Here is a 23,946-nt window from a genome sequence, read left to right as displayed (position 1 = left end):
TAACCGTCATCTGCATTCACTTTTAGAGAATGGTGGAAAATTCTAGGTTTTAGGAGTCAGTTGTGATTGTGAAGTGTTAGATGGATTCTGGCCCAAATCACCCAAACCATGGTGCTCAGAATAGCATAACCCTGCTTGTTTCTTACATCTTTTTGTATGAGACTGAGGGAAGGCAGTATCAGGACTTAATTGGACATCTGGCTTATAGTTTGCTTTCTGGTCTCAAGAATCAGAAAAAGGATGAATTTTCTGACCTTAGATAAGAGAGATAGCTCCCTCTTCTGGGTTCTTACTGAGCTTGTGATCTGGGCCATAACATACCTCAGAGCACCCAGGACTTTGCTGCTGCTGTGCTGACCTACATTGTTATGGATTACCTATAATAGGATTTTCCACGCGGAAGCTTGAACTATGCTTATTTAAAAATTTGTAAGGCAGTTTCTTACAGAAGAATATGGCTTCAGTTTCTCACTATTTCCTGCTAGTTCTGGTCTTTCTGGATTCACATGCTGCTCAGCCATCGTGTCTGCCAGGATGTACCTGCTCAGAGGAGAGTTTTGGCAGGTGTGCTGTGCTAGCAAAATCCTAGAGGGTTGTGGGGGATGGGCTTTCTTTGGGGATGATGTAGAGTGGGAGAAGACCAATATTTGGCAGAAAATCAGCAAAATCTCTGTGAGACTGATGCTAGTTGGTGCTGAATTTTGGTAAACTGTGCACTTTTACAAAAATGGATCCAACTCTTGTATTTTAAGTGAATGCCATTTTTTCCCTTCTAATTCACAGTCTAATGCCAGGATAAGCATGATCCTACTTCCCAGTTTCTTGATATTCATCTCAAAGCTGTTCTGGTTTTTTGTACAGGACTCTGCAGTGCATGTCTGTCTCTTTGGGAACAATCCCAAGGAACCTTCCTGAAGAGTTCAAGCAAGTGAGAATTGAAAATTCACCCTTATTTGAACTGCCTCAAGGGTCTTTCATCAATATGAGCACCTTGGAGTACCTTTGGCTTAATTTTAACAATGTCACTGTAATCCACCTAGGAGCGCTGGAACACCTGTCAGAACTGAAAGAGCTGAGGCTAGAGGGGAACAAACTCCGGTCAGTACCATGGACAGCGTTCCGTGCCACCCCACTCCTGAGAGTTTTGGACCTCAAACACAACAGGATTGATGTACTCCCTGAATTGGCTCTTCAGTTCTTGGTCAACTTGACCTACCTTGACCTGTCCTCCAATAGGCTTACAGTTGTATCCAAGAGTGTCTTCTTGAACTGGCCAGCCTACCAGAAACGCTGGCAGCCTGGCTGTGGGGCTGAGATTCTCTCTAGCATGGTGCTGGCACTGCACAACAACCCCTGGCTGTGTGATTGTCGCCTAAGGGGACTTATCCAGTTTGTAAAGTCCATCAGGCTTCCAGTCATCCTGGTAAATCCCTACCTCCTGTGCCGAGGTCCTCTCTCCAAGGCAGGACATCTTTTTCATGAAACAGAGCTCAGCATTTGCATGAAGCCTCAAATCTCAACCTCCAGTGCTAATGTCAGTATCCAGATAGGACAAAATGTGACTCTGCGGTGCTTGGCACAGGCTAGCCCCTCGCCAACTATTTCATGGACTTATCCCCTGAGCACGTGGAGAGAATTTGATGGTAAGCTACATGCACCCTCTTGACATATCTGGGGGAATGGGGAGGTCTGTAGCCACCCTGTCCTCAATAGAGAAGTTTTAAGCTGGGTCAATCATGAAGGAAGGGTGCAGGTTAATTGGAACAGGACTGAATTATACTCACCACAACAAGAAAAATTCAAGTTAGTGTTCCACTATTGGCAATATTTTAAATGGTTGCACACAGATCTCTTTAGGATGGGTATGTGTGTATGTTGCTTTAACATATTGTACAAGTATTGTAGATGGTATGTGAACAAATATATTCTTTGAAAGTCTTCTAGATGCAAAACACTATATTGTGTATTTTTAAATCATCAAATTTCTGATGAGAACTTATTTAGAGATTATCTGTTACTTATTTCTTACACTTGTCTGAGCGAACTCACCTTGGGTGCTTGTTTGAAATAAGATTTCCAGGCCTCTGCCCTGGAGATTTCATTCAGTTTGTCCAGAGGAGAGACTGAGAGAATGTATATTAGTAAGTATTTCCTTCCTCTCCCATCCCTTACCCCCCAACTAACTCTTAAGACCAAGGAAAGTTGGGAAGTCCTATATATTGATTGAATTTTACACTTCCCACCACTCTGTTGCTCACACCTAATTGGTTTGAAGTGGTAATACTGGAGCCCATGGAGAGGTAATGACCTCTGTGTGTCCCACAGCTGGGATCCAAACCTGCCTCTCATTTCCTGGAGCTCATGCTCTGCTTTCAAACCTCAGCTGGAAACAACTTTAATGCCACTCTGCCAGGTTGGGGCACATCGCAAAACCAGGGGTGCCTTCTCTAGAAGTATCATGAGGCTATCTAGAAGACAACTAGAAATATCTAGGTAAAACTTGAGAAATACAGTCACCTTGATATTTGCTATACATGGTGACAAAACTCTGGATGATTAAAAAAAACCTAATTAGCTGAAATTTTGACTTTCCCTCTCATCTTACTGGCTTTGGGTTAAATACCAATGAAGGAAAATTATAGGATTTGTAGTTGTACTTTGTTGTACTTAGAGAACTGTAAGATGCATCTAGGTGTCCTTTGTGATGCTCTAGAATCAGTCTCTTTGGCACCATGTTAAATCCATTCTCTCTGAATAATAATCATAGCTAACACTTACTGAGCACTTATTATCAAACTTACAGAGTGAGTACTATTATCCCATTTTGTTGATGAGGAAATGGAGGCCAAAGGAATCTAAGCACTTCATCCAAGACCATATACTTAATAAGGGATAGATTCCAGGTATTTGGCTCCAGGCCCTAAGCCACTCTACTTCTTAAAACTCACAATATGGCACAATCACACTTTTGTAAGAAATCTCCCAGAAACCATGTGTTACCTTAGTAAGGCAAAGGTAGCTTGTGGAAGCAACTAGTGAAGTTGAAAGAGTGTGGTCTTCATAGGCCGAAGAACAAGATTCCAGATCAATCAGTGCCTCTTAATAATTCTCACTATGGACAAGTTGCTTAATTGCTCCAGTCCTCAATTTCCCATGTGCAAAATCTGGGTACTTACCTTACAAGGTTGTTGAGAGGCAAACACCAAATACATGCTTAATAAATGGCCACCACTTGGGAGTTCCCATTGTGGCGCAATGGAAATGAATCCGACTAGGAACTATGAGGTCTCAGGTTTGATCCCTGGCCTCGCTCAGTGCATTAAGGATCCAGCATTGCCATGAGCTGTGGTGTAGGTTGCAGATGGGGCTAGGATCTTGCAACGCTGTGGCTGTGGTGTAGGCTGGCAGCTGTAGCTCCGATTTGACCCCTAGCCTGGGAACGTCCATGTGCCCTAGGTGCAGACCTAAAAAGCAATAAATAAATAAATAAATAAATGGCCACCACTGCCTTTTAACAAAAACCTGGCATTGCTGGATACTCTTCAGCTGTCTGTCAGAGAAATGTCTACCAGGGCTGTTTTGCTCTCTCTCCACCCAGTGCTGACCTCGTCTCCTGCAGAAGATGCTGCTCTGTCTGAGCTGGTCATACCTGCTGCCCACCTGATAGACAGGGGCAATTACACCTGTGTGGCCTCCAACTCCATTGGCAGGAGCACCCTTGTCATCTCCCTTCATGTCCAGCCCATCCAGACCCTGCCTGCACCCCATTCTCTTTTCTCCCCTTCGGAGGGCAATGCTTATGTTGACCTGCGGGTTGTCAAGCAGACTGTGCGTGGGATCCTACTGGAGTGGTTTGCAGTGGACGTCACCCCTGAGAAGTGGTTCACCCTCTACATTGCATCAGATGAAGCCCTCAGGAAGGAGGTGGTTCACATGGGCCCCGGAATCAACACATATGCCGTCGATGACCTCCTCCCTGGTACAAAGTATGAGGCCTGCCTTAGCCTGGGGGGTCAGCCACCACGCCAGGGCCGGTGTGTGGTCTTTGTGACAGGCAGAGACCACAGTGGGCTGGAGGGGCGGGAGCGCCTCTTGCATACCACAGTGATCCTCTGCATTGTGCTGCTTGCAGTGCCCGTGGGCGCCTATGTTTGGGCTGCTCAGGCCCCCTGCAGCTGCAGGGAGTGGGGTCTGCCCCTCTGTGCTCATCGTAAGAGAGCCCCCAGGTGCCCCCTTGCCATCCCACAGCACATGGACCGCTCCTATACAGACAACACAGCTGTCTGTGAGGAAGGCCTGGAGCACAGAGATGCTGAGGGGGAGGGGGACAGGCAGAAAGAGAGGGAGATAGTGGCTGAACAGCCTTGGGCTGGAGAAGGTGAGGGGAATGCTGCAGGCCTCTAGTCCCTAAATTTTTTTTTTTTCTTCTTTTTAGGGCTGCAGGTGTGACATAAGGAACTTCCCAGGCTAGGGGTTGAATCAGAGCTTCAGCTGCCAGCCTATGTCACAGCCACAGCAATGTGGGATCTGAGCTGCATCTGCGACCTACACCACAGCTCACAGCCACTCCAGATCCTTAACCCACTGACCGAGGCCAGGGATTGAACCCGTGTCCTCATGGATTCTAGTTGAGTTCATTACTGCCGAGCCACAACAGGAACTTCTCTAGCCCCTAAATTAATTCTCTGTGACAGCTCAATTTGGCTTGCCTCTTTTATTCAACAAGTATTTATTGAGAACCTACTCAGTTCCAGGCTCTGAAGTTGACATAGTGATGAGCGAGACAAAATTCTTATCTTCATGGAACTGATGCCAATGGATTATTGTCCTGTCCAATTGACACTGTATTATCCATAGAGATTGGACATTAATAGGGATCTTCTTTTTTTTTTTTTTTGTATTTTCTTTTTTTAGGGCCGCACCTGTGTCATATGGAGGTTCCCAGGCTAGGGATCTAATCGGAGCTACATCTGCTGACTTGCACCGCAGCCACAGCAATGCCAGTTCCAAGCTGAGTCTGCAACCTACACCACAACTCATGGCAACGCCAGATCCTCAACCCACTGGGTGAGGCCAGGGATCAAACCCGCAACCTCATGGTTCCTAGTTGGATTCGTTTCCGCTGCGCCACGATGGGAACTCCATGGACATTAATAAATGTTATTTTATATGTATATATATAGCTCTATAACATTTACATGTTTACATGTAACATTTACATATAACTTCACATGCGGAATCCCACTGGAGAAAGGTAGAATTCCACTCCTCTACAGGTAAAGAAATGGAAGCCCAGAAAGTTGCAGTGACTTGCCCAAGGTTACCCAGCTAATAGGCAGGAGGCACCACCCAAAAGAGGTTTCTAATTCTATTCTTTCCTTTAAATGTCTTCTTTGAGGTCTTCTTATGTCTCCCATTATTCAGAAAGTGTTATTCTTCCTTTCAATGGCAAGCCCCCAGTTGAGGTCACAAATGTTTGACGTTCTAAAAAAGCTCCTTTAGGGGTGATGAGAGCCTGGTGGATGATGTGAGTCTCTATTCAGGAGTGTTCACATCCCTGTTCTCCCGAAAGCCTGGTGCCTTCATCAGTGAGGAGTGAGGCATTAGCTGCAGCTTCTAGTTCATGGTCCAGTGATTGTTGGAAAGCAGAGTTGAGGGAGCTATATTTGGAAGGGAAAAACCCCTCTATAAGTGGAGTTCCCATTATGGCTCAGTGCTAACGAACCCTATTAATATCCATGAGGACATGAGTTCGATCTCTGGCCTTGCCCAGTGGGTGGGTTAAGGATCTGGCATTGCCATGGGTTGTGGTGTAGGTCCAGATGTGGCTTGCATCTGGCTGTGGCTGTGGTGTAGCCAGCAGCTGTAGCTCTGATTGGACCCCTAGCCCAGGAATTTCCATATGCCACAGGTGTGCCTCTAAAAAGGGGGGAAAAAAAAAAGACCCAACCGCAATGCCATCATCACACCAAGGAACATGTATTTTTGAATTATATGTACATATATAGTTACATACACTTATGTGTACAAATGACACACACATATACGTAATGTAGAGAATTTGTTCATGAGAAATTTTTCATGAGAAATTTTGAAGTAGTCAAAGCAGGGCAAGAATGTACTTCCATTGGTCACTGGGTCCCTCCTTCCATAGGATCAAAGGCCTTGCACGGGTCTTGGAGGATGCAGCCTTCAGTAAGTGGCCTGGGTCTACCATGAAGGCAAGTGTGGATGTTCTGGCCTCCACTTCTGGCAGAGAAAGCTTTGTGGTGGGGGCGGACAGATGGGGCAGGAGGAGAGAAGGGGCCAAGGAAGAGGAGTGTAGCCTAGCAGGAGGGTCAGGAGCATGTCAGGAGCAGAGACCATGTTCAGCTGCTTCTGTGAACATGGTGATTTAGGGAGAGGGAATACCACCTGGAGAGAGGTTTCTGGGGATCTGGTATTTTAAGACCTTTAGACTGTCCCTTAAAAAATCCTATAGTAAATGTGCACATTACGCAGATCAATTAGGCAACATGACAGCAGGGATAATAGCTTAGACTCTGGAGCCCAGTTTCCTGTGCTTAAATTTTGACTTTGCTTCTTACTTACTGGCTTTGTGACTATTTTCCTGTGCCTTAAGTTCCTCCTCTATAAGTTGAGATTAATAATTGTACCTACTGCACAGGATTGTCCTGATGATTATATGAATTTTTACATGTAAAACTCTCAGAACAATGCCTGGCACATAGTAAGCCCTCAATAAATGCTATCACCATTTAAGGCATGTGTGTCCATTTGTGTTTTCTTTGAATGTGACTCAGCATGCAAAACAGATCTTTTGGAACATCAGATCTTTTTAGGATTACATATATGTGTATGTGTAGAAATACATGCATATAATATATATATAATGATACAAAATCTATGCTAGTATCTTTCACATTCTGTTTAATGCTTTATTAATGTTCTGTTTTGTATAAATAATGTTTAAAAGATGCATATTTTTCATGCTCTTGGGATTTTTATCTGTTTAGAGCTTAGCCCATGATTTTTTTTTCTTTTTTTTTGCTTTTTAGGGCTGTAGGTGCAGCATATGGAAGTTCCCAGGCTAGGGGTCAAATAGGAGCTTAGCTGCTGGCCTACAGCACAGCCACACCAACTCGGGATCCAAGCCGTGTCTGTGACCTACACCACAACTCACAGCAATGCCGGATTCTTAACCCATTGACAAGGTCAGGGATCGAACTCGCATCCTCATGGACTAGTCAGATTTGTTTCCGCTGAGCCGCTACGGGACCTCCCAGTCCATGCTATTTTAAGGCAAGTGCCTTTGATTCAGGAGACATTTGTACACAGGGTTACTTGCTTTTAGAATGAAACGATTGCTAGTCTAGGCCTCTGCTATTAGCAACCTGAGAGAGGTATTTATCTTTTTTCTCTGTTTTTCTTGGTTGTTAGAGCCTGTATGTCTAACACCTAGAGGACAGTTGGCACAGATGACATACTCAGATATGTGTTATTAAAAGAATGATTGAGGAGTTCCCACTGTGGCTCAGTGGTTAATGAATCTGACTAGGAACCATGAGGTTGCAGGTTTGATCCCTGGCTTTGCTTAGTGGGTTAAGGATCCAGCATTGCCATGAGCTGTGGTGTAGGTTGCAGACATGGCTTGGATCCTGCGTTGCTGTGGCTCTGGCACAGGCCGGTGGCTACAGCTCCAATTAGACCCCTAGCCTAGGAACCTCCATATGCCGCGGGTGCGGCCCTAAAAGGACAGAAAAGACAAAAAAAGGAAAAAAAGAAAAGGAAAATACTTTGAAACACTTTCAAAGAAGATTTTCAGATTTTAAGAACTTGTAGGAAAGCAGAACATTTCACCCTGTGGCCACTGGCACCATCTCACCTCCAAGTAGAACTGAACCCGGAGCCATCAAGGCCCTTGTAGCCTTGAGGTGCTGTATCTGCAATGACGTCAGGGTTGAAGTATACCCCCAGATGGCAGAGGGGTTGACATATACCCCCAGATGGCAGAGCTCTGGCTGCACCTGCATATTCACCCTGTCCTGGTGGGGCTAGGCGTGGGGGTGAGAGTAGGGGAAGGTGACACCTCTCTTCTGGGAAGCCTGCTGCCAAACCTGCAAAGCACAGAACAGATGCTAACAAACAGGAGCCATCTCAAGCCTACCTGCAGTTCTCCAACTGCTGGCAGAAGTGGGAAACCTTGGCATCATCCCTCCTCCCTGCTGCCCAAGTCAATAACACTTGCTCTGCTGGTCCTCTCACCCTTCTCCATCAAAATCCACATTTGCGAGTGGATCTGCTATGAGTTATTTAGGCTTGGATTTCAGTGTGTTTTTATTTTATTTTATTTTATTTTTTGGTCACACCCACAGCATGCCTAAGTTCCCAAGCTGCAGGACAAACTCAAGCCACTGTAGTGACAATACCACGTCCTTAAACATTAAGCCATCAGGGAAGTCCTCAGTGCATTTTTCTTTGTCCCAAGTCATGACAAGAAAAGTCAGTCATCATTCTGCACTGAAGAAGCATTATACATCCTTGAGTACATGTGGGAGGTTGGTATTTCTTGGAGACAGGAGTTCCCATTGTGGCACAGCGGAAATGAATCCGACTAGGAATCATGAGGTTGTGGCAATCCCTGGCCTCGCTCAGTGGGTTGAGGATCCAGCATTGACATGAGCTGTGGTGAAGGTCGCAGACATAGTTCAGATCTGGTGTTGCTGTGGCTCTGGCGTAGGCCAGTGGCTATAGCTCTGATTAGACCCCTAGCCTGAAAACCTCCATATGCCATGGGTATGGCCCTAGAAAAGACAAAAAAAAAAAAAAAAGAATGATTGCATACATTATGGATAAAAACATGCCCTTTCACTCAGCCAAAGAAGTGAATTTGTACTACTTGATAATGTCACCAACATCACCAGCCCATCACTATAAAATAAGGTCACTTCTTTATTGATCAGCTTATGGTTGCTTAAGCCATCACCACCTCATTCTGGAAAATAAGCTCTTCTGAGAACTGCCCTCCCAGACTCAGTTATTTCTGTGACTCTCCTAAGGAGTCCTCCCTGTGTCCACAGTCTGCAGCCTTAGTCCTTAGCAGCATCCTCCCCATTTTCCCTGTCCATCTCCCCTGGCCAGGGCCCCTGAAGACTGTCAGGGAAGCATGACTGCCTGCCAACAGATGCCAACATCCATGCCTGGTGAGCTGACCCTGGATTTTCTCAAAGCTTCCCGTCCTCAGAAAGGCAAAATTCCTGAAGCCTGCAGAGAAGCAGAGGACTCTGGCTCCTCCCCAACTCTTGCCACAGTTGGCGGCTGGACTCTGGATGACAGTATTCAGTACAGGGCCCACTGGTCTTCTTAGGGGGCAGTCTCATTAGTTCCTAACTCTCTGGGTATGAAGATGCTCAAACGCAGACTGTAGGGCTGCCCAGGTCATAGATGCTGTGGCTTCTGCCCCACCCTCCCCAACTCCCCTCCTGGTCCACTCTCCTCTCTTCTCCTAGTGCACAAGAATGGCCCCCAGGCCCTTTGGGGGTGGAAACACCCTGGAGGTAAGGATGAGCAGAAGGAGTCTAGCATGGGGAGTGCCAGCTGTCCTCAAATGCCCTCTTGTACAACTAAGAATAGCATCTTCCTCCTGAGCTTGTATCAGCAGAAACAAAGCTGGTGGCAGGTGCTTTACGCAGATTAGCTCCTGTCATCCTCACAACAATGATTTTTTTTATTTTGCACCACGTATGGATGAAGAAAATGAGGCCCAGGGAGACCTGGTGTCTTGCCCCAAGTCACACTTAGGTGGCAGAGCCAGGATTCAGACCCAGGGCTGTCAGACTGTAAAGTGCGGTGTTTATTGTATAATTAGAAAGTCTGAGATCGACCACAGAAAACACACACACACACACACACATAGTTCTGCATATATTTTTGGAGTCACATCTGTTGGTTGTCCATTCATCACAGGGCCCAGGAATGGGGAGAGCTGGCCCAATTCATCACCCCTGCCTCCCAGCTCTTTACCTTGAGGCTTAACATTGTGCCTGTCCCCGTGTGACTGAGCAGGCTGTCCCCTGCCCGCCACTTTTCCCTGATGCAGTGGTATTTGGCCTGGCCTCACTCCCACTGGCTGGGGGACTCCTTCAGCACCACCACATTTGCTGGTCCCTTGGGGTTGTTGGTATCTTCCTCCTCTTTCTCAATATGGCTCCGGCTGGCCAGCAGGCACTTTCCCCATACTTCCCAGCACGAGGGTTGTTCATATGCCCAGTTTCCAAGATTGTGTCTGCCTTGGTTCAAGTCCCTGGCCTTGTCCTGGATCCCCCATTCCCTGCTCTGGGGCCTGATACTGTAATCAAGCAGGGCCCTGTGGAGCTCCTGGGCACAAAAGGCTGTGTTCTCTGCGTCTTAGTTTTAGGAAGTGGGCTTCATTCAGCCTCCATGCCCTTCCCTGAGCACCAAGGGGCAGGTTCAGACAGTTGCTGATCAGGAAAGGGAGGGGATACAAAGACCAGGCAGGAACAGTCAAGCAAAAATAGTACAGCCTTGGGGCAGGATCCTGGTTCCCTTTCAAAAGACACACATAATTATATAGGCATCTTATATACCTAAGAGAAAATTTATATTCCTTATGCTTCTTTTAGAAATGAATACTTTAAAATGAAACAGCTTAGAGCCCTTCCTTAAGCTTCTCCCTCCTTTGACTGCACCCTAAACACAATCACCTGTAAGCTAAAGGTGAGCACAATTGCCTGTGGGTTAAAATTATTAGCACATGATGTTTTTCTGGAACTTTCCTGGTTTGTTCCAATGTCTGATCAATATGTCTGTTTTGCGAGTACTATTATTCTAGGCAATAACCCAGAAGACCACCACCAGGATCAGGCCGAGATCTCCTGATTCCAGCTCTGATGAGTAAGATTCCACCAAAGAAAGAAGCATGCAAGTTTGCGCCAATCCTGATTCTTATCTGAAACCTTGTTTTTCTCCATTTAGACTATAAAACTCCCTGCAATTCTTCCCCCAGGGGGGCACGGTCTTTAAGGCATTAGCCTGCTGTGGCCTCCTTTGCCAAGCAAAGCAATAAAAGCTATTTTTTTCTCCTTCACTCAAAACCATGTCTCCACATTTCTGTTTGGCACCAGTGGACAGAGGCTGAGTTTTAGCAACAAAAATGGCCTGAGATTCCAGCCCAGGGCCACAGTCCTAAAGACATCACTGGCTTCCTGGGCTTTCGTGCCTACACCAGGCCTTCCAATTCCTGCTCTCGCTGGCTGGGTTGGGGGATAGTTCTAGCTCCAGATCCCATTCCTCCCCAAGCAACCTTGCCAGGGCTTGTCCTGCTCAGGAGACGAGCCAGGCCGTGATAGGCTCACTCAGGTAGCCAAATACCCTGCTTTTAGATGTGTACGCATGGCAATTTGGACAAAATTTTGCAGCTCCCACAGCTAGATCTGACATTTGGGGAATGCATCCCCCCACCAAAGAAGTTAGGAGACAGGCTGAACTTGGCTGTCAGGAAGACTGGTCTGTATGAGTCAGCTAACACTGATGTTAAGCAGGGAGCAGAGGTCAGTTTGGCTTTTGGGTAACAGGTTTATTTACCATTTACAAAAGAGGTTGACCGCATGCAAATTAAGGATGCTGAATTGCCTGTGGAGGGCAGACATGATCAAGTCTAGCCCTGTTTTGAACCACTGGTTGCAAAGTACCTCTTTGTTCAGTCTGGGCTCCTGGCTTGTTAGAGCTCAACTCTTAATCTCTCTGGGCTGAGGACTGCAGAAACCCCTGCAAGGAGCCTGCATGCCAGAACAGCTGACAGCTGAGCAACAACTCCAAACAGACTCAGAAATCAAGCTAACCATACTTGCATATGATCTGTTTCAATAAAATCACCGATATTTTCTAGAGGGGTTATTTGTAAGTGGAGTGAAATGCAAAGAATGGCTCCATTTCTTTCGGTGGGCATACATCTAGATTTCCTCTGGGCATATTTCCTTAAAGTTATCCGGAACTTCTTTGCATAAAAAGGGCTGCGTGTTGCCTCCGCTGGGGGCGGAGGTGGTCACATGCTAACTAGGTGTGCTTGGCTAGTGGAAAATGCTGAGGGTCCCGGAACCCTCAGACCAGCTCCCTGTCACCAAACTGCTGTGTGGCCTTGGCAATCATTCCTCTCCTGGGAACTCATTTTCGGCATCTTGGCAAAATGGAGTCTTGGCTGGATGTGCTGCCCAGCTCCCGTCCTCTCTGATGGGGCCTGGGCTGGTGGAGGTGGGGTGGAGCTGGAGGGGCGTGGGGCGGGGGGTGGGGAGGAGACCTGGAAAGGGAGCAATGGCAAGGTCCAGCTCTGCCTGTGGTGGATCAGTGGCAGCACCCTCACCCAGAACAGCGCCACCTGGGGGTGCTTGGCAGAATAGCGGAGAGGCTCCTAATACTTTGTGGAAGAACGGCACCTGAAGAACTGGCCTGTGGAAAAATACTTTATATTGGTGCCGCTTTGCACTTGGTTAAAGCCCTTGTCACTACTACTTATTTTGATCCTCAGCTTGGATCTGTGAATGAGGCAGACTCACTTGTTTCATTTTCCGGATGAGGAAGATGGTGAGCAGGGAGTGGAAACAGCTTTCCCAAGGTTACACCATGGGAGCGGAAGAACTGAATGAAAATGGAAGTCTCCCTCAGATCTCGGCCCAGCACTGTCTCTTCGAGGACTTCTGGTGGAGCAGATCCTAAGGGGACTTGACTTCCAGAGGCTTCTAGGGCTACCAGTGTGGCTCTGGCCATTTCTTGGCCCAGGACAGCCCTGGCTGGAGCATCTGCCCTCACTCCTGCAAGGTCCATCTTACACCTCTGTCCCTGGTCCCGTATGGGTGCAGCAGGGGCCCATAGTCTCTGCCTGGATCCCATCCTCCACTTTCCCAGTGGCTTTTAAGCACAGGCCGACAGTCAGCGTGAGTTTTCAGTGCCTCCTTGCCCTCCCCTGCTGCATTTGCTCTCCTGCAGCCTGCAAGGTTTGCTGACTCTCAACCTTAGTTAGCACTGAACCTCCTTTTCCTGCTCCTGCTCTTAGCTGGAGGCCTCAGGATCCAGGTTCTAGCTGGCCTTGTCACATGTGGCCAGGACCCCTACTCCTGGACTAGGGAAGCTGGGGCCCCAGCAGGACCCGAAGGTCACTGTGAAGTCTCAGGTTGATGAGCAGAAGACACAGAAGCTGGCTCCTTGTCGACTCCCAGCCTCTGCAGAATGGGGGGCACTGCTGCTGGGCCAAGGAGCTTGGTTACGGAGAAGCACTTTCTAATTGCATCCACTGCCAGAGAAATAAATCCCTTGTCCAAGGCACTGTCCAGAGCCTTGGATACGGGGGTTACACCAGCGTACAAAACAGGGGTGACTCTAAGGACAGAGTTGGGAAACACGGCCCAGACAGCAGGGCAGTTGGGGTGAGGAAGAGGGACCACAGGACGCACTCTAGAAGTAAGCCTTGTTATGCACATTCTTCTTCTCAAACTTTTGCCTGAGCTCAGACACCAGAGCTGACTGGACAGGGCTTCCCACAGCCTTGGGTTTTGGTGACCGTGGAGGCTGCCGAGGGGCGAGCGAGCCAGAGACTGTAGGCACCGTCCAGTGGGCCGGGCCCATGCTGGGTGGTGGAGGGGGAGCAGGGGCTGTGGGGGGCGGGGTGCTTCCCAGGCTGTTGTTGTTACAGTTCTCATTGGGACGATCCTCTCTGAGCACAAACTTGTCAGCAGCCTTGGTTCTTCCGAACTTGAGCCACTTGATGCGGACAGTGCGGGGTGCCGGGCTGGGCCGCTTGCGGAGTACTCGCCGCACTGGCAGGACCTTGTTGGACTTCTTGTTGCGCCAGAAACTGGCAGTGGATATGAGGACGGTTATGGCCACAATAATGGCCATGATGCCGGCCAGCACGCCCACGGCCTTCATGGGGTTGTCTTTGGTCTGCATCAGAAAGGCAGCCATGGGACTTCGGGACTGCATCTGGAAGAGAGATACATTCAGCTGCTCCTGCCTGGCCCCCAGAGACGGAGCAGGGGCCATGAGCTCCCTTAAGCCTGATGGTTTTTAAGCTTTCTGGGGTCAGGCATCCCCCAGAGAGTCTGATGAGCACCATGGGCTTCATTCCAGAAAAAATGCACACAGAGAAAACATGATACGTACAGCTCTCCAGAAAAATTGGCCCAGAGAGACTGTGGTTCAAATATTTCTCTCAGATGAAGAACTACTGCATTAACTGGTACAGCTTTCCTTTGATTGTAGGGGTCACATCTGTCCACGTGTCTTGGGACACCCCCCCCCAGTGATAACTGTCTGTTGGACACTGAGCTGAGAACAACACATAATGATTTTACTTTTGCCTTTCAACACCCATGTGAAGGAGGCATCATCAGTCCCGTTTTACAGGAAAGGAAGTGGAGGCTTAGCAAAGTTCAAAGTCACTCTGTTAAAAAGTGTTGAAACTAGGATTTTGACCTGATTTCAAAGCCAATGTGTTTGATGGCACCGGCAGTCTTTGTGAGAATTGGTTATCTTTGGAGGAAGGTAGTTGTTCTCTCTCTGTGGCCATGTTGCAGCAAGGCCTGAGCTGACCCTCTTCCCCAACCCAGGGTTCATACCTACCTCAGTGTCTACAATGTCAATCCTGAGTAAGGCCGTGGTGCTAAAGGAGGGGGAGCCACGGTCCTTGGCCTGCACCTCTAGGGACCAGGTGCGGTCCCCGTTGGGTGTGATGTTGTGCAGGGCATCCAGAGAGCGGATGGAGTTCTTGAGCCGGATCTCCCCCGTGTGTGCATCGATGTCGAACACGTTGGCCGGCTCTGCATGGGTGATGGAATAGTCCACCAGGTTGTTGGGCTCCTCTGCATCCTGGTCTGTGGCCTGCGCACAGGGAAGGACAGACGGAGCCAGTCTTTGAGGGTGATACCTGTGTACCCTGGCTAAGCGAACCAGGCTTGTTGGGTTGATGGGAAATGTTCCTGATCCTATTTTGAGTGAACTGGGCCAGGAGAGGAATTGAATGAGCCAGGGTGGGTCTGTGCTTGGCCCTCTATGTGTGCTATGGGAGTTCATTCTCAGAACAGAAGGCAGTATTATGACAAAACAAAAGCTTGGTGGCTGAGTGACTCGTCTAAGGATACAGAGGTAGAAGGAGGGGAGCTGGAATTCAAAGTCAAGTCTGTTGGGTCTCAAGGTTCGTGCTTTTTCCATATTGGGAAGACAGTGCAGTGGGGAAAGCAGAGCTGAGAAAGCAGGTAGACCAGCTCTGTGGGCTCAGGCAAACCAAATGTGGAACCTGCTTGGGCCGCAATTTTTTATGTGTAAAGTGGCAATAATATCTTCTTTCTCAGAGGTTACTTCTGGGTTGAGGTGGGCATGGGGCCATATATAGTACTTTAAAAACTCTTGCTATTTCAGGAATCCAATATATTTTATTTTATCTTTAATAATCCAATATATTTTATTTAATTAATTTTATTTTTTATGGCCACACCAGAGGCAAATGAAAGTTCCTGGTCAGGGACAGAATCCGAGGCACAGCCACAACCTACACCACAGCCTTGGCAGCGATAGATCCTTTAACCCACTGTGCTACATGGGGATCAAACCCACGCCTCCACAGCAACCCAAGCCATGACAGTTGGATTTTTAACCCCCTGTCCCACAGCAGGAGTTCCCCAATATATTTTCAAAGAAAATATTATGCCACAGTGCTGGTTTCAGTTGCTAGGACAAAACTTTTAGGGGAGCTACCTTCGAAGCCCACCTCGATTTTCACCGGCGTCCCCAGCACCATCGTCTTCTCCTGGACCCTCTTTCCAAACTGGGGGTAGTGGTCATTGACATCCAGCAGCGTGACGAACACCTCGGCCAGGCTGTACTTGCCCTCCATGTCCTCTGCCTTCACATAGAAGTTGTACCTGGCGGTGGCCTCGGCATCCAGGCTGGCCCAGGGCTGGGTGTAGATCATCCCAGAGGATGAGTGGATCAGGAAGCTGCCGGGCACAGAGAGCACAGGCACAGGTGTGCCCAAGAGTGTACACACACACACACACACACACACACACGTGCCTGCAGTAATCAGCTATCTCCAGGAAGGGGCAGGAATGCATCAGGCAGCTTTTCCAAGGTGCCTCCCCCCATCCTTGCAGTCTGATCGCCCATCTACTCACCTATTGATGTTGAACTTCACCCGAATCACAGCCCCTCCCTTTCCTCCCATGCCCCCCACCCCGCCCCAGTCCAGCTCTGCCTGCCTGGCCCCTGAGGCCATAAGCCCAGCTCTGGGCGGTGATGATGACCATTCTTCTCTCAGACTCACCTCACCTGTGTCCCCCCACTGCTGCCTTATACTCTCCAATGTTTCCCTCCACTCTTTGCCTCCATGCTCGCCTCCTTGACCCAGGTCCTGTTCTTTCTGGGTTCTTTCTGCTTTGGCACAGACTCCCTCCATCCTCAGCCACCCAGACCCCTTGCCTGAGGCCATATCTGGGATTCTGGGTCTACTCACTAGTCTGCCCCGGATCCATAGATGGAGTATTTGACTTCACCCCAGGGACCTGTGTCTGGATCCACGGCCTGGAAGAGAGAAAATTCCCAGTGGCCCCTGCCCCTTTGTCAGGGCACGTTGGCAACTTGCTTTCAAAGGCAAAACAAGGGTTTTGCCCCCCTGAGGACAAACTGATTTGGAGGCCTCCTCTGGAGCCCTAGTTTCTCCCTGAGGAGGTCTCCGGGGTTGAAGGAACCAGATCTGGAGGCCTGTATCCCTCACTATATATCTTCACTATAGTCCCGTGAGGTGCAGCTATCCCTATTGTATAGATGGAGAAATTGAGGCTCAGAGAGGGCAGGGAGCTTATCCAAAGACACAGCTAATGAGTGCAGGCTTTGCCATTCAAACTGGAACCCAGGTTTGTCTGCCTTAATAAGGCCCTCAACTCCGCCCCTGTCCCTAGGTGAGTCCCCAACCCACTGTGACAGCCACCACATTGGAGCCTCCTGGGGCATTCTCGGGGATCCTGGCAACGTAGTAGTGGGAAGTGAACTTGGGGACATTGTCGTTGGTGTCCAGGAGCTGGATCACGACATCTGCTGTAGAGCTGAACTTCTCTGGGGTGTTCACTTCAATGGCCAGGAGCTGAGGAAGGAAGGAGAAGGAGGCCTTGTCTGGGTGGCAGTTGCTCTGCAGAGAGCCTGCCAGGATCCTGTCTCAGCGTTTTCACAGCAATCCCCCCCCAGCCCCTGCTTTGTTTCTGGTTCTCACTCTCAGCTGCCAGCCAGCCATTCCTGCTCCCACCTACAGGGGGCACCTCTGAGGTATACCTCATTTCCTCCAATAACTGCAATGCCCATTAGTTCCCCTTACATTGGGACCAATTTCTTTTGCTCCACTGATTTGCATATTTCTTATCTTTTAACTTCCAGTTTTAAGAATTATTGCATTTTGGGAGTTCCCTTCACCCAAGTAGGATCCATAAGGATGCGAGTTCCATCCCAGGCCTCACTCAGTGGGTTAAGGATCTGGCGTTGCCATGACTTGTGGTGTAGGCTGATGCCTACAGCTCCCACTTGACACCCTGCCTGGGAACTTCCATATGCCACAGCTGCAGCCCTGAAAAAAAAAAAAAATTACTCTGTTTCCTACTTTATTTATTTTTGTCTTTTTGCCTTTTCTAGGGCCTCTGTAGGTTCCGTTCCCAGGCTAGGGGTCTAATCGGAGGTGTAGCCACCAGCCAATGCCAGAGCCACAGCAATGCCAGATCCAAGCTGCGTCTACAACCTACACCACAGCTCACGGCAATGCCGGATCCTTAACCTACTGAGCAAGACCAGGGATCAAACCCACAACCTCACGGTTCCTAGTCAGATTCGTTAACCACTGAGTCACGGGAACTCTGTGTGTTTCCTACTTTAATATCTGTTAGAACAAATTCCCGCCTTATCTTTTTTTCCCCCTGAATTTTCCTGACTATTCTTTTTTTTTTTTTTTTTTTTGTCTTTTGTTGTTGTTGTTGTTGCTATTTCTTGGGCTTGTTGTTGTTGTTGTTGCTATTTCTTGGGCCGCTCCCGCGGCATATGGAGGTTCCGGCTAGGGGTTGAATCGGAGCTGTAGCCACCGGCCTACGCCAGAGCCACAGCAACGCAGAATCCGAGCCGCGTTTGCAACCTACACCATAGCTCACGGCAACGCTGGATCGTTAACCCACTGAGCAAGGGCAGGGACCGAACCCGTAACCTCATGGTTCCTAGTCGGATTCGTTAACCACTGCGCCACGACGGGAACTCCTTTCCTGACTATTCTTATAGGCTTATTTCTCCAGATAAAAACCAGTGTAATTGTGTCAAGCCCCCACCTCTTCCCCTAAGGAAATTCTAGGTAAGACTTAATTGAAGTGGCACTGAGAATTTGCATTTGTAGACAGGGTGTGCCTTTACATTTCTTGCCATCTTTATATCTTTTTGTTAAATGTGTGCATTTTTTGGTCATTTAGATGCTGCATATTTCTTGTGCTAATTCCTAGGAGTTTTATCTATTAGTTGTTACTGTAAAAGCGAATCTCTTATTCCATTATTCTATTTTCTATTTTTTTATATGTAGGAAAATTATTGGATTTTGTGTATTAACTTTGTGATCAATCATGTTAGCAACGTTACTATATGTCTAACAGTTTTTCCATTACTTCTATGAGATATTTTTAAGCAAACAACCAATACCTAAAAATAATGATAATTTTTTAATTTAAATTTAAATTTTTTTGCTTTTTAGGGCCACACCTGAGGCATATGGAAGTTCCCAGGCTAGGGGTTGAATTGGAGCTACAGCTGCCGGCCTACGCCACAGCCACAGCAACACAGGATCCAAGCCTTGTCTGTGACCTATACCACAGCTCATGACAACACTGGAACCTCAACCTACTGAGCAAGGCCAGGGATCAAACCCACAACCTCATGGTTTCTAGTTGGAGTTATTTCCGCTACTCCACAACGGGGAACTCCCAATAATTATAATTTTATCTCTTCCTTTCTAATGTCTGTGCCTCTTATTTCCTTTCTTTAGCCAGGAATAATGTTATTTCAGAATAGTGTTGGAGAATAGTGCTGATAATAGGCATCCACACTTTTTAGATATTGACTTCACAGAATGCTTTTAGAATTTCACATTTTTTTTTTTTTTTAATGGCCACACCTGCATTATATGGAAGTTCCTGGGCCAGGGATTGAATCCAAGCCACAGTGGTGACCTATGCCACAGCTATAGCAATGCCAGATCCTTTAACCCACTGTGTCAGGCCAGGGATCAAACCCACACCTCCAGGGAGCTCAGTGGTTAATGAATCCGACTAGCAAACATGAGGTCGCGGGTTTGATCCCTGGCCTTGCTCAGTGGGTTAGGGATCTGGCATTGCCATGAGCTGTGGTGTAGGTCACAGACACGGCTCGGATCCAGCGTTGCTCTGGCTCTGGCATAGGCTGGCAGCTACAGCTCTGATTAGACCCCTAGCCAGGGAACCTTCATATGCCGCGGGAGCGGCCCTAGAAAAGGAAAAAAAAAAAACAAAAAACCCAAAAAACAAAAAAACCCCACACCTCCACAGCAACCTAAGCCATTGCAACTGGATTCCTAACCCACCACGCCATGGCAAGAACACCAGAATTTCACTTTTAAGCATTATTCTGGCTATCAGCGTGCATACATGTATAATTACAAAAAATTACAATAATTTAAATAATATCAACAAAGTATTTTACTTTTATAGCATAAATTATTCATGTATAATATGCATTACTGATACGTATTCATCATTTTAAATAATTGCAAATACAAAGGAATATTTTTTCACCTTCTGCTAAAGTTTTTAACCGTATAGATGAGAGACGTCAAATGCATACAAGAAAACATCTGCCGCAATGATCAAATTGTTTTTCCTCTTGCTCTATTAAAATGGCAAATTATATTGGCTCTATTAAAATGGCACATTATATCAGTTTTTCTTCAGACCCCTGGGAACAGTCATAGTTTAGAAGTGGGAGCCCAGTGAGGCTGTGTGAGCAGCAGGAGAAGGTCCTTGTATAACTCTTCTTCTCTCCTCCCAGCTGCTCCCCACATCAGCAGGAAGGGCAGCGAAACTGAGAGGAAAGAGGAGGGCCAAGTGGGGCAGGGTGACAAGGGACCCCTCGGGAATGAATCCAGATGCTGTTGTGACCCCCCCCCCCACCGCCGTCCCCATTCAGGTTTGTGCATAGCATCACCCACCTTGAAGGTTAACACTTTGAACTTTTCAAAGTCAATGGCAGCTGAGTTCTCCACAATGATCGTGACTTGGGCTTCATTCAGGACAGTCTGCGGGACCACTCGGAAAATGCCTCCAGGCCCCACCAGCCGTAGGTTGAATTTGGCATTGGCTCCCTGGGCAACAGAAGTTGGAGAGAGGAAACAGGGAAGATGAATGAGAATAGAAACTCAAGATACAGTCGTGCTCTGCAAGGAGCCTTCCCTTGAGCCTTCTCCTTGACCCTGGGAAGCAAGTATTATTACTTCTTTCTTTATGGGAGGGGGCACTTGATCAAGAGTCAGAAAGACTGAGTAGACTATGAGGACTAGGCAAGGAAACAAGCCCAAAAGGCCTAGCCCTGGGCTGAGCACAGGAGGCAACAGGATACCTTTGCAGTGTCCAGAGACTCAGACGCAGAGGTGCTTTTTATTTAACTGGCTTTTTCTTTTTAATTAATTACGAATGTCTTTAGGCCAAACAACTAGTCTTTGATCATCTACCCTCCCTCCTCTCTCTTTCTTGGTTACCCACTCTTGCTTCATTCATTCTGTGACGTGCCAGGCCCCTCTGACGTCAGGAGGGGACTTGGTCTGGTGCAGTGCGGAGGCAAGCAGGGTGGAGGGCAGAGACACATACCTGGTCTGAGTCATTGACGGTGATCTTGAGGCCCCTCAGGATCTCCCCCTGGGGCGGGTGCTCATACATGGACAACTCAAATCTGTTCTGGGGTCCACTCTCTCCATAGAATGTTGGTGGATGGTTGTTGAGGTCCACGATCCTGATGGTGACAGGCACCATGGCCTGGGCAGCTGGGGTCCCTGCAGAGCTGACCTCAGTCACCTAGGGTGGGGATAGGCGGCTATGGATGAGTGGCAGGCTGACTCCAAGATGATCCCAATGATTCTCTACTTCCTGGTAGGGATCATGACCTTATGCAATATCCTCTTTTTAAGTGTGCCCTGGACTAATGACCTACTTCAAACTGATAGAAATGGCAGGGATGATGAGTTACAACTGTGATTAGATTACAAGAGATGTAACTTTCATCTTCCACTGTCTGCCATCTTTTACCGTCTTCCACCTTTGGCTGGCTTTTATGAAGCAAGAATTATGTTGGAAAAGCTTATGTTTCATGGAACTAATGGTGATCTCTAGCCAACAGCTGAAAAAAAACTTTTTTTTTTTGTCTTTTTAGGGCCATACCTGCGGCATATGGAGGTTCCCAGGATAGGAGTTGAATCGGAGCTACAGCTGCTGGTCTACCCCACAGCCACAGCAACGCCAGATCTGAGCTACGTCTGCAACCTACACCACAGCTCACGGCAACGCTGGATCCTTAACCCACTGAGTGAGGCCAAGGATTGAACCTACGTCCTCGTGGATGCTAGTCAGATTTGTTTCTGCTGAGCCATGATGGGAACTCTGAAACTGAGGTTCTTAATCTAACAGCCCACAAGGAATTAAATCCTGCCAATAACAATATGAGCTTGGAATTTAATCCTTCCCCACTTGGGTCTTCTGATGAGAACACAATCCTGGCTGAAAAGTTGTTGGCAGCCACATGAGAGACCTTGACACTGAGGACCTAGCAAAGCTGACCCAGGACTTCTGAGTCACAGAAACTGCAAGATATAAATATATGTTGTTTTAAGACACAAAGTTTGTGGTAATATGTTAATAATAGTCTTAGGAAATGAATAAAGTACTCTTGCTATTTCCATTTTACAGCTGAGGCAAGAGGGGTTAGCTGGGGTCACACAGCTGGAATAGGAAGATGTTAGGAGGATCTGACTCCTTCCCTTAGGTAGTGTTCTCTTTACTCACTGCACTGCCCTCTCTTTATAGCCAGACATGGTTCAAACCCTAGTGTTGCCATGTTCTGCCCTTGTTTCCATCTGGCCAAGGGGAGACTACAAGGAAGAGAGGTGTCCAGATGCAGCAACAGACAATTAACACAGGCTTCCAAGCCAGGGCCAGGAGTGCACAGGCACCTCATGAACCATATGGCAATATGGTATGAGGCCCTACAAGGATGTCTTCTCCTTTCCTTTGAGCATGCTCTGGTCTTACCTATCCCCCCAATTACCCTTCCTGGTCCCCACTCTGTCCACACCAGCTGCTTCTTAACTCCTCTTTCTCAGAAGCTCACACATTTTGCCTCCCACTCCATTCTCAGACTGTCCCCAACTCAGACACTTCACACTGACTCCCATGCTGCCCATGGCACTGCCACTCTCCTTCTTGTCCCCAAGTGCTCTGTCCCTTCGGCTAAGGTGACTCCATTTTGCAGGTTGGCCTTGACTCCCTGATCTTTCCTTCACCTGCTCCCCCCTCTTCCTCGCTCTTAGCCTGGGATGCTCCCACAGCAGTGCTTTGGACCAGCGGCTCCGCTCTTCCCACAGCCCTCCTCTGGGTGGTCTCATGCCCTCCCATCCTTTCACAGACACCTGTAAGTTGATGCTGTCTCTCCTGAAGTCCAAACCTGCAGTGTCAAGTCTGGATGTTTCAACTTGAATGTCTCCAAGGCACCAAAAAGCATCATGCCTGTTCTACTCAACTTGTCTCCTCTCCTGTGTTCCTAATGGCACTGTACCACCCTGGGCTTCAGCCCTCCTTTCTTCTTCACCACTCACGGCTGTTCTGCAGAGTTGGCCCCTTTCTTAGTCTGCAGTTTGTCCATTTCTACCTTTCTGCCTCCCTTCATCCTCATGGGCCCTCAACATCTATCGCCTGAGCTGACGGCTCTGCCTCTCTGCCTCTTGTCCAGTACCCTCCAAACCTGAGCTGGGATAGGTGTTCACAAGTGCCAAGCTGGGATTGGTGCCAGAATCACCTGGGAGCCCCAAACATGCAGAGTCTTGGGTCTAGACGCACTAAATTCCTGTCCTCAGAAGTGGGTCCTAGAAATCTTTGTTCGCCAAGCTCTCTGATTTTGAGACTCCCCCTGGTCTAGTGAGCAGTCAGAGTGAGCTTTTAACAAGACGCTAACCCTTCTCAAAACCTATGGCTCTTCACTGCTCTGGGGCAGGACTAGCTACATAGTTTGCAGGCCCAGTGACAAATGAAAACATGGGTCCCGTGTTAAAAAATCATTAAGAACTTCAAGACAGCAAGAGCAGACCATTAAGCCCAATGTGACTTCTAATTTTGGTCTCTGTGTAATCCCACTGGTTTCATGTCGACAAAGCCGGACCTTTTGCAGGGAAAACCCATACCTCGTGTTCAGGGCCTCTGCTCTTCCAGTCCCATCTGGGGTCCAGGTATTCCTCCTTCTACTGCTACCTGTGGACTCATGGCTCCAGCCCCACTTGGCTCCTTACTTTCCTTCTGAAATATCATGTGCTCTCACCCCCAACCTGGGCTCACTGGGCTTTCCTAGTTTGCAATACCTCCACCTGCCCCACTCCAGCTGGTTCCCTCCACCCTCCACTGGCTGGGTTCTACCCAAGTTCAAGGCATTACTGCTTCTTTCCTACCTCCTCCTTCCTGGTCACAGCCACCCCCCCTGCCCAGGGGGTACCTCCTGTAGGTGCTCCTTGAAGCAAAATCTAGATCTTTCCCCAAAATGTGAGCCCTGGGCTGTGAGGGAGCAGCCTGGGTCTCATCACTTTTGGAATCTTCCAGGGCCAGAAGGTGGTGAAGGCCAAACTAGAGGGAGGGT

The 23,946-nt window shown here is 48.1% G+C and overlaps 2 protein-coding genes across 7 annotated transcripts in view; one reads left to right on the top strand and one right to left on the bottom strand.

Annotated features, from left to right (window-relative positions):
- Window positions 1–454: 454 nt before the first annotated feature.
- LRIT2 (leucine rich repeat, Ig-like and transmembrane domains 2) lies at window positions 455–4,404 on the top strand. Its single transcript, XM_005671160.2, has 3 exons — window positions 455–564; window positions 862–1,643; window positions 3,599–4,404. Exons 1-3 carry the CDS (start codon window positions 455–457, stop codon window positions 4,402–4,404), a joined length of 1,698 nt encoding a protein of 565 aa, XP_005671217.2.
- Window positions 4,405–11,575: 7,171 nt separating this feature from the next.
- The window catches only part of CDHR1 (cadherin related family member 1), a 24,007-nt gene continuing 11,636 nt past the window's right edge, over window positions 11,576–23,946 (bottom strand). For 3 of the 6 annotated variants that reach the window (XM_084996399.1, XM_084996400.1, XM_084996401.1), the window contains 7 exons: window positions 20,922–21,125; window positions 20,267–20,419; window positions 16,985–17,149; window positions 16,523–16,590; window positions 15,766–16,007; window positions 14,635–14,892; window positions 11,576–13,995 (listed from right to left, as the gene is read on the bottom strand). In XM_084996399.1, the coding sequence (XP_084852525.1) occupies window positions 14,675–14,892; window positions 15,766–16,007; window positions 16,523–16,590; window positions 16,985–17,149; window positions 20,267–20,419; window positions 20,922–21,125 (1,050 nt within the window). In that variant the 3' untranslated portion in view covers window positions 11,576–13,995; window positions 14,635–14,674. The remainder of the gene's footprint in view (window positions 13,996–14,634; window positions 14,893–15,765; window positions 16,008–16,522; window positions 16,591–16,984; window positions 17,150–20,266; window positions 20,420–20,921; window positions 21,126–23,946) is intronic. The other 3 variants (XM_003133094.5, XM_084996397.1, XM_084996398.1) reach the window with 1 other exon arrangement.

This window comes from Sus scrofa, chromosome 14, assembly GCF_054392235.1.
Source record: "Sus scrofa isolate SSC_HxYL_T2T_F1_AM1 chromosome 14, Sscrofa_HxYL_maternal_Yorkshire_Landrace_v2.0, whole genome shotgun sequence".
In the NCBI taxonomy this organism is placed as follows: Eukaryota; Metazoa; Chordata; class Mammalia; order Artiodactyla; family Suidae; genus Sus; species Sus scrofa.
This window is presented reverse-complemented; position numbering and strand designations above follow the sequence as displayed.